This window comes from Rhinichthys klamathensis, unplaced genomic scaffold, assembly GCF_029890125.1.
Source record: "Rhinichthys klamathensis goyatoka isolate OS25496 unplaced genomic scaffold, OSU_Roscu_1.1 h1tg000243l_1, whole genome shotgun sequence".
NCBI lineage: Eukaryota > Metazoa > Chordata > Actinopteri > Cypriniformes > Leuciscidae > Rhinichthys > Rhinichthys klamathensis.
The window spans coordinates 1190588-1201551 of record NW_026606765.1 but is presented as its reverse complement, the minus strand read 5'-3'; the positions used below and the strand labels follow the sequence as shown (position 1 = coordinate 1201551).

General features: G+C 37.6%; 1 protein-coding gene across 1 annotated transcript; it reads left to right on the top strand.

The window, feature by feature from the left end:
* Positions 1 to 2252: 2252 nt before the first annotated feature.
* LOC130100526 (E3 SUMO-protein ligase ZBED1-like) lies at positions 2253 to 4203 on the top strand. Its single transcript, XM_056265999.1, has 2 exons — positions 2253 to 2532; positions 2785 to 4203. Exons 1-2 carry the CDS (start codon positions 2308 to 2310, stop codon positions 4201 to 4203), a joined length of 1644 nt encoding a protein of 547 aa, XP_056121974.1. The 5' UTR covers positions 2253 to 2307.
* The last annotated feature ends 6761 nt before the right edge of the window (positions 4204 to 10964 follow it).

The window sequence follows — 10964 nt, the reverse complement described above, 5'->3', positions numbered from 1 at the left end:
AAGCGGGAATGCTGCATTGATCTGGAAACAAATCCTCTCCCATGTCTCACGCTTAGTTTTGCTTGATATCCCAGTCCCGAATTTCCCTTTTGTTATGTTTTTTTTTTTTTTTTTTACCAACTGGGCCAGCAGCAGTAACTGATCCTGCGTCCAGTTGGGCTTTCTTTTCCGTTTTGGCGAGTTCATAATCCACCGTCATTCAACTACTACATTACTTCAATAGGAGCAACATTGCCTTGCTTTAAGTAATAGGATGTCAATTAACCAAGCAAGTGTTAATGCAAGTGTCGTTTTTTCATTATTAGGCAAGTGGCGGTTTTCATTGGGGTATTAGGCTACCTTGATTTAATTTAATTCACGACTTTTCTCTCTCTCTCTCTGCCTTTTTAGAATTGGCCTACACTTCACTGGGGTCTGCACAAACATGTCATTATATATGCATTTCGATGACATTACTATGATTATTTTGTGTAGGACACAGACATATTTAGATGTCGTAATTCCATGATTTGTTGCGTCTGTGTTATGTTCCGCATGGTGGCCCTGTCATCCAACAACCAATCACCGTGATCATTGCGAGGAAGCTCGTGCATGAGAATTGACGTCATCCATAGCAATGATGACTCACTGTTAGTTTAGGAGTTGTCATTTTTCCTTACTAAGAGTAGGTCTGAAAGGCTTGTGAATAACTTTTAAGAGAGAACTCCTAGCTAAAATATTTTAGTGCGATTTAGGAGTACTCCTAGTGGTAAGATAAAATGCTTTGTGAATACGGCCCCTGGTCATGAAAAGAGAGACTGAGAGAAAAACACCATGTGAGTGAATTGCGGGAACAGCAATCAGGTAAACTTGTGTTATCTCCTCTCCAAGTTTGATGTCAGCAAAGAACAGTAAAGTTAAGTTGATGTGCCTCTCTCTCTCTAGTCTGTCTGTCTGTCTGTCTAACCCAGCTGGGCAGTGCATCTTGTGGTCTTTCTGAGTCTGTCTTGCTTTTTCCCTACGTACCTGGAATCTAATTACCTGGGGGGTCTCCAATCGACACCCAATATTCGACACCCTACAGTCGACACTTAATATTATCTTTATACTCTAGCTATGCGTCTACACTCGACAACTGGCTTCGAGTTCGCAGTCCCTAACTTGTTGCCCTAACTAACTTGCTGCGCAGCAATAATAAACAGACAGACTTCATCAAATGTCCTTCTAATGCTTTAATCACGGCCAGGAGAGTTCCTCAGCAGTTCTCAGAGAATCTCCCCCAAGAAGAAGCTTTAATCACGGCCGGAGGATCTCAGAGAGAATCACACCAGCAAAAGGAATACATCAGGTTTTATAGGATAAAAACAGACACACTAATAAGATCATCGTGACTAACATGTCACCTTCTATCAATATGATTGGTTCAGTTTGTAAAAGCAAGCCCCCACATTTTACCCTCTGTTAGTGGCAGTTGATGATTACTCAATATATCATGACATAATACAGACACTAGTATATTTTTGATTTTGTCATGGTCAGCACTTCAGAATTTTCCATGGACACAATACTCAAAAAACATAACGTTTTAATACATTTTGTTCAAAGTGTTAGAATGTTAGGCCTAAAAGGGGAAGTAAGGTTAGATAGTTAGAGTTATGATTAGTTTGATACAGTTTACTGTTTTATTAATTAAAAAATCCATCACACCGGCCACTTCCAGGGCTGTGTTCTGTGACTTTGTGCCTGACAAAAAAAAAAGTGAGAGTGAAATAGGGCTGCAACGATTCGTCGACGTTGTCGACAAAAATCGAAAATAGAAATAGTCGACAATGAATCTCATTGTCGAAGTTGTCGCCAGACATGTTTTTTCCGACCGAGGCATCTCTCTTCATTACAATCTCTGCCGAGAGTCGCACATGCGCATTAGCTTCTCTGCTGAGTGATAACATACAGAAATGGCGGCGTCCAACGCAGCAGCTGCGCGTACCAAAACATCCAAAGTTTGGGAGCATTTTAGCCTGGATAAGGCGAATAAAAAGATTACCTGCATGGTTTGCAAAGCAGTCCTTGCGTATCACGGCAGCACCTCGGTGATGCACGAACATTTAAAGAGAAAGCACGTCGGACAGTTGAATGAAACGGAGTTTGACTCGCCTCGGTAAGATTTAAATAACATGGAAGCTAATACGTTTTGTTTCGGATATACATTGTACATTTTATAAGCGTATTTTCGGTAAAAGAAAAAAAAAAGGATTTAACGTTATGCCCGACTGTGCCTGACAAAAGTATTTTAAATTGAATGCATACAGTCTGAAGAAGAGAGCCACCATGGACCCCTTTCTGCAAAAGAAGCAGACGTGCACCCCACAACAGGCGAATGCCCTCACTGAGTCAGTATTGCAGATGCTGATCTATGATATGAGGCCGCTCTCCATGGTCGATGGTGCTGGGTTTCAACAAATGATAGCCCAGTTCAATCCAGACTACATCCTGCCATCCAGAACCCATTTCACCCACTTGATGGAGCAGAAATACAGTACAACGTTTCTGAAGGTAATTGTTTAGTATGCACACACAGTCAGACATATTTCATAAAATGAAAAAAAAATCACAAATTTAATTTAAAAGCAATTATATTATAATTATATATATATATTAAAATAGCTGAAATACATAACTTTGTTTTGGTAAAATCATAGTAGCTGCAATTATTAAAAATGTAAAACTTGTATGTTGAATAGTTTCTGTTGACATGCAGGTTTTTGCATGTTAAATATTTTCAAAAATCTAATTTTGTGTTTAAAGGTAAAGCAGATCCTAAAAGAGGTAAACAGCTCCATCACACTGACAAGTGATGTTTGGACCAGCCGTGCCACAGAGGCATATCTTGGAGTTTCGTGTCATTTCATCACCAAAGACTGGCAAATGAAGACTTTGAACCTTGCCACTCTACCCCTGGAGGAGAGACATACTGCTGCGAACATCATGATATGGATGGAAGAGGTGATAGAGAAATTTGACATCTTGCCTAGCAAAATTAAAGCAATAGTACATGATAACGGGTCTAACATGGTGGCGGCAGCTCGACTCCTGGAAGAAAAACACGGTTGGTCTTCAGTCCGCTGTGCTGGCCACACCCTCCAACTTATCATCAACAGTGCCCTCAAAGAGCCCAGCATCAACAAAGCTACTGGTGCTGCAAGAAACCTAGTTGAGCACTTTAGGAGAAGTGAGCTGGCAAATTCAAAATTTAAGAAGAAGCAGCAGCAAATGAACACCACAGAGCACAAGCTGATCCAGGACATCAGTACGCGATGGAATAGTACCTATTACATGGTATCAAGACTCCTGGAGCAGCGCTGGCCAGTCACTGCAACTCTCTCAGACCCTGAGGTAACACCAAGAGGCAAGCACTACTTTGACCTGAAACCAGAGCAGTGGGTACTACTTGAAGAGCTGGTGCAAGGGTTAGGGCCTTTTGAATGTGCTACAGTTTTCCTCAGTGGGCAGGAGTATGCTACTGCTTCATGTCTTCCACAGCTGGTCAAAGGGCTGCAACGGTCCATACAGCATACCCAGTTTGAGACAAGCTCAGGAAAAGCCTGTCAAGCCATTGCAGGAAAAGGAATAAGTGAGAGATGGGAGAATCTTAACACTGTGTTTGCAGAGAGAGGCAACCCACTTGTTCTTGCAGCTGCCATCGACCCAAGATTCAGAAAGCTGAAGTTTATCTCACTTGAAGATGGCACAAGGGTGCAAAGTACAGTTGAAGTTCTTGCTATCAAAGAAGCAAAGGCCAAGACTGGGCTACATGATGACCCTGAGGAGCTACAGCAGAAGAAGAGGGGTCATATCCCAGGGGGAAAGTCAGCGCTAGATAACCTGCTTCAGTCTGACACTGACAGTCTGAGTGAGGAAGAGGAGGAAACCCAGGAGGACAAAAAAATCCAAATGGTGAGGAGGGAAGTTCAGATGTTCTTCACAGAGCCACCAATAGCCAAAAAAGAAGACCCTCTCAGCTGGTGGAGCGAAAATGAGGGGCGTTTTCCCACACTGTCAAACATAGCAAGATCTCTTCTGTGCATTCCTACAACATCCACCCCTGCAGAGCGAATCTTCTCACCAGCAGGAAATATCTTCTCCCAGAAGAGAGCAAGTCTCACACGAGACCATGTGGATATGCTGACTTTCCTTAATATGAATAAACTGAACGACATAGCCTGAGCCTCATGTTTTTTTTAAACTCGGTCTGTCCACCATGACAGGTTTGTGTCCAGGTAGTATCACACAGTCCATGTTTACAACTTAAATTCAGACGACTCTGAAAGCTTATTTTAAAACCGTTAGATTTCATAATGTTGAGACGAGTTGTAAAGTTCTTTTGCAACAGATTGACCACTGAATGTATCTCACAAAATGCACTTAATATTTTTTGTTTACTGTTTTATTGCTGCTAATGTGCCTGCCCCTGGTTTACAGGAAGAAAATGTTTACTTGATTTTAATTTATTTTTTCTTATAAAACAAATGTGCCTGTCCTTTATAAAAATGATAGAGTTTCTTTATTTATGTATTTATGTCTACTGACCGAGCACTGTGCCTAATTGGTTTTAGACAGGGCATTTTTATTTACTTTTAGTCTGAATCGGCCTATCAGCAGCAAAGTTCAATAAAATATGCATTTTTTATTGAAGTACCCCCTTCTTTCTTGTGTTTACTATCAATTACTAAGAATTAAAGCAATCTCATGCTAAATTTTAGAAAAATTTAATAATTATTCGATTAGTCGACTAATCGTTTCAATAGTCGGTGACTAGTCGACTATTAAAATAGTCGTTAGTTGCAGCCCTAGAGTGAAATACAACTATTTATTACGTTTGATAAACGACAAAGGGCAACGGTGTTTTTTAATATACTGCAGCTCGGAAACATGCTTCCATATGCATGTGCATGAAATGAAACACACACTTTCCAGCAAAACATCTGTGGGGACCAGTACAATATGGGCGGGATGGCACTCCTCATTATAGGCGTACATACTTTTAAAACAAGACAATGATTATCTAGTCTCCAAGTCAGTTTGGTTACAACTCTGCAATAAAGCAAGATGGAAGGCAATACATTGACTATTGATTTATAGGTATATTGCATTTACAATGTTGATTGGCTGGACATACTGGTCAATATGGATGCCCATCCCTTAGTAAATAATAACCATCAAGTATCAAGTATTGCTTTTATCATTTAAAACACAGTGACATACTATGGCCAGCCATTTTATCTTCTATTCATTCACAGGATGCATTTTTGATATCAATAATTAAATTTGTACCATTTAAAATTGAATTCTTGAATTCTCAATTTTTAAATTTTCAATTGAATTCTTCCTATTAAGAATGTACTTTTTCTAGTAACATGTCTATTTCTGATATCAGGAATGACATTTTCATTAGTGCTAGTTAAAGGAGGGAGGATTGTAGTGGGAGCACTGGGGTGTCAGGTGTGACTGTGGCAATGGCAAATGGTTTACATGGCTCATGGGTCAGGTAGGAGGGCCCCTTAACATAATTTTGCTTAGGGCCCCTAGGAGGCCAGAATCGGCTCTGGCTGAAACAACGGGTGAAAATGCAAGAAGATGTGTCTCTCTGTGATCAATTTCACCTTTACTTTTTAGAAATACTTTTTTTTTTTAAGTTTAATTTCCCATTTTTTGGAAACATTCTAAAACTCTGTTAAGTTCCAGATTTAAATTAGATTTTGAATCCTATTTTTTAACGTGGTATCATTATTTTGATCCCCACTGCCAATGTGTTTTGATATTCAGACTTCAATGATCCTCTTAGTTCACTACAGTGTGCATGAGGGGATATGAGCATGAAGAGGAAAAAGCACTAGCTAAGAAAGGCCAGACTGTGAGAGATCAGTGTGTGTGTGTGTGTGTTTGGGTGTGTTTGGGGTATCATCACAGAAGTGGTCTGAGGGTTTTTTAATGAAAGTTATGTAATGGGTCTTTTCGTATGACTCATCTCATCCTAATACACACACTCTCTTAAGGAGTGAATGCATTTTTTTTCCTCAAACCAATTTACACATTCACAGCTTTTGCTCAGTATGGCAAACAAAAATCACACATGGCACAATTACCTGCTGCAAACCACTTCCCAAAATAGGATTGTATGCCGTGAGGTTTCCCTTATCTGTCATGGGTAGGTGTGTAAGGGAGGTTTCTGGGGCACAGGTGTTGTCGTGATCATGACCGTGGACCTCACTGTGTTGTCAAAACTGAAGTATCACTCCAAACATGTTTATTAAAAAAAAAAAAAAAAAAATTTTTTATAAAGGGCTATATGTAAGAATTTTCATTTTTATTGCCAATATGTGAACAGCTTGTAACGGAAATTAAAGAACGAGACCTTCCTAGGTCGTCTATGAAAGCCTGGAGACGGATTTTTATTTGAAGGACTCGGGATGTTCACAAATCAAGAGGATGTGACAGTTAATCAGGATAATGCTGAAAGAGTCATTCTGTACTGTAATGTTAATGTGTCATGCAAAGAAAGTCAATTAATTTAAACCATAGTCTCACAGCCAGATCTATATAGTCTTAAATATACTTTATAATCAAACTTATTATTTCAGTGTAAATTTAATGACCTCATCTGTCGACATGATGCCGCAGAGGCTGGTGCAAATATCTCTATGATCAGATGCTCTTAACTGCTGTTTTCTCACTGCTGTCTTTTTTGTTGTTTATTTTGTTATTGAGAGGAAAGTGTGCAGCACATATTTACATATTCATCTAAACGTCGCTCTCAGCTTGATGTTCGTTAACAGTTTATCGCTGCAAAGATATTTCCAACTTCTTTTTACCTTTAAAGAAAGAATAAAAAAAAAAAAACATCTCTCTTGTATGTTACGAGTGTGAGCACTAGCAATACGTTTCTGGCTGCAGTTCACTTAATGTCCACCGGTGTCACTAATGACTAGCGTTTCTGGATTCTACAAATAGCCCCTTTAATTATAATTGTATTTAAATTTTAATTTAACTATAGTATTAATATTAAAGTAGGCTATATATAATTGTATATGAATGTCCAATTGGCTGAAAGGGCTTTTTCGGTAACACTTTATTTTAAGGTGCTTGTAATAAGCAGTAATTAACAGTTAATAAGACACTTATAAGACCTTATAAGATGCATATAAGATGCATATAAGCATTAACTAATGATAATAAATAAATTTAATTAAATAATACATTTCTCAAGTATCAATACATTGCACTTTTAGAACAGCCGAACAAACATAAATGGTAACACAAACTCCCAGTCCCTTAAAAATGGACCTTCCCAAGAGGGAGTAGTTTCCCTGATCTCTTCAGGGCCTGGACCTTTAATTAACCCTTATATGAAGTAGTTAATGCTTATATGCATCTTATATGCATCTTATAAGGTCTTATAAGTGTCTTATAAGGTCTTATAAGTGTCTTATTAACTGTTAATTACTGCTTATTACAAGCACCTTAAAATAAAGTGTTATTTCCACCGCTTTTTCCACTTGTGCTGCTAAATTGTGGGACCTGCTTCCAGCTGAAATTGACAGTAACTTGGTATTTTTAAATCTTCTCAGGAAAAACTTTTTTTTTAAGGTTATCTTTTAGTTGATTGTGATATGTATGTTGATTTATTGTTAATGTATTTTAATTATTTTCTGATGTTTTCATTGTTTTACTATGTAAAGCACTTTGAGAAGCTCCTTTAAAGGTGCTATATAAAATAGTTTAGTATTATTGTTGTTGTTGTTTATTTGGTGCAGTCTGCAGTTTTTTCCTCTTTGTCGCCATCTCTGTTCGAAATCTGCAATTGCAGTCATTCGCGAAATTATCAACTTTACGTGAGTTGTACCTCGGCACGGCACAGCGCGGATGAACACAATGTTTTGAGGAGAGTGTGAGGCTGTCAATCACTGCGCCGGTGTGGATACTGGCATTCAGAATCACAGATTATTCTTTTTGGAAGTATGACCAACATTGTTTTGAACACTGGCTGGTTATGTACTTGCTCAATTTTATTTTGGATAATTTTTAACCCAAAAAAGTTACGGACTGGAGCTTTAAAGTATATTAAAACCATTTGTGCCAAAAAACAAGAATAAAAATCAGGTATGGAAATGTTGTAAAAGTCTATAATGTAAAAATAAAACGAATCATACTTTAGCTTTTTCTAGTGCACTTAAATAGTCCTGCAGTGTGGGACAATAATTAAAATATAAAGGTACAAATATTCAATGTAGTTTCTCAATTGAGGTCCTAAACCCTGCATGTATAAAATTGTTTTAAATAATTACCTAATTATATGTATAAATCTTCAACAAAAAAATGAGGCAGAACTGTGATTGATTATTAAAACAAATTGTGCCAAAAAACAAGATGGTTGACGGTGTGAACAAAAAAAACAAAAACATGTATAAATAAAGGTGAATCATTTTAATATTAACTTACAGTACATCAAAAACTTCTTAGCTTTTTCAGCATTTCTGTCGAAGGTGATAATTTATGAGCACGGTGTGAATCTGTTGATGATAATACTGTGATAGATGCGGCACTCGAGTTCTCATTAGTGTGCTTCAGCATGAAAAAATGGTCTAATTTACTGTGCAAAGTAAAGATACACTCTAAATAATTACCACATGACGAATCAGTGACACAAGGCCCATGTCTCTTTTAGATGTCCACTATATTGTGGTTTGTGTGTTAAATGTTGAGGTGAATTTAAGCGGAATCTAGTGATGCTAGAAATTTAGATTCGACCCGCCACCAGCATAATGAGAGTTACATTGAGTTTTGGTGCATCGTGCCGCTTGCTGTCAGTTATGATTGTTTCCTGGTGGAAGATGTTGTGACTTGATCTTTTATTATGGACCCTTTATGTCTTGCGCACATTAGGGCCCGATAGGCTATAGTGCGGAAGGATTGTAGAATTCGTTTTCTGATCACTGGCATGAAATATGTATCAGTATGAGAATAAGAGTGGAATTTTGAGCAGGTTTAAAGCAGTATCATCGCTGGAAGTTTGTATTGTTATTTCTGCGGTATTCCAAGTGTCTGTACGAGTAATTTATTTATGTCAGTAGTAGACATAAAAGCATCTCCACAGCACAGGGAGACATTAGGTAGCACACAGATTAATAATGCAGTAAAGAGATTCACTTGGTTATTCATAGTTATTGGATGGAAGGTGTGTGTGTGTGTGTGTGTGTGTGTGAAAAAGTAAAGGTTGTAGCAAAGAGGTGTTTTTTTTTTTTTTTTAATAGGGTTCTTGAGTTATTGTACTGAAAAAACTTTTCCAAAGTTCTTTGTTACATTCGTCAGATGAGTGTGTTTCTTGGTTTCATGTGTTGGCATAGAACAAGCAAAGTCATGCTGGGCGTACCGCTACATCATTTTCTAAAAAAAAAAACCTTTTTGAAACGTTTATTTCTAAAGGAATGTTCCATGTTCTATAAGAAGTTCTGTGATATTTCTATGGAATGCTGTTGATTGGAACAGAAAATTATTCACAGTTATGCACTTACAATGGTGGTAAACATCAGCAAGTTTATCCTGAAAAAAAAAAAAAATTATCACCGTTTCCACAAACATATGAAGCAGCACATTAACGTTAAACATTAATAATAATGTTTCTTGAGCAGCAAATCAGAATGATTTCTGAAGGATCATGTGACACTGAAGACTGGAGTAATGATGCTGAAAATTCAGCTTTGCATCACAGGAATAAATTATATTTAACACTATATTTGTATAGAAAACAGTTATTTTAAATGGTAATAATATTACAATATTATTGATTTTAACAAATAAATGCCTTGGTGGGCATGAGACTTTAATATAATATAATATAATATAATATAATATTGTTAGTGGTGTAGGCTTATTATTTTTGTTTGAATTTTTAAATTGAGGTATGAGTTTCCTATGCAATCAGCCTCAATTCTTTTGGAAACTTTAGTTTACATCTGTACACCATTTTTTCCCCTAATTTTTTTTCTTCTTTTCATTTCTATCCCTGGGAGACAGCAATTAGTGACAGTAAGAAACCAATGCATGCACAAAAAAACTCTGGATCTAATGTTTTGTTTGTATAGCTTATTAACCTCCAAATACCTTTTGCAGTCTGAAATCTATGACGTCGACGTTGCCTGTGTGTGTGTGTGTGTAGCGAACACTCTCTAATTGGTTAGCAGTAGCGATGATTTTAAACACCTCCATCTGTTTGAACGCTGTATTATGCAGGTGCGCCAGGGTCACGCACGGCCAGACACACACTTAACAGGGTAATGGCAGCGAGTTTGTGCAAATTACTTTTTTTGATGTAGGTGAGGTTACACCCTCTCAACTGAAATGGCCAAAACACATCATATCTAGAGACCAGAAAAGGGGCTTTTCTTGAAATAGTAAACCCGGGGTAAACAAAATCCTGGATTATCTCACTTTGTTTCACACTGCCCATAATTTTTACGGGGTTAACAATTAATCCTGGGTATCCATAAACTGACATTTCACACTGGACAGGGACGTGGGAACTATATTGTGAGAGGGGGGGCGGGGGGATTTTTTTTAGTGTAGGCCTAGGCTGTGTTATGTATCCTGATTGACTTTATGATTAGTTAAATCTGTTTTGCACATGCATCGCCACAGAGTTAACCATTTCAGACAGTACCGGTCAGCATCTGTCTCGTTCACTTCACGTCTGTGGGCGTTACGCACAGCTCAGTGTGGCCGCTCCAATTTACCTTCAATGAAATCTAACCTTAGTGTAATTGACAGAAATACTAAAAAATATTTTGCTACCTAAAAGTTAAATATTTTTAATTAAACTCAAGAGATGGTGGATGTGTGAAATTTCATGATTTATGAGTGACGTCGTCTAGTAGAATTTTCTAAAAAATATTTTGCTAAAAGTAGTGCCTACCTAAATATTAAATATAAAA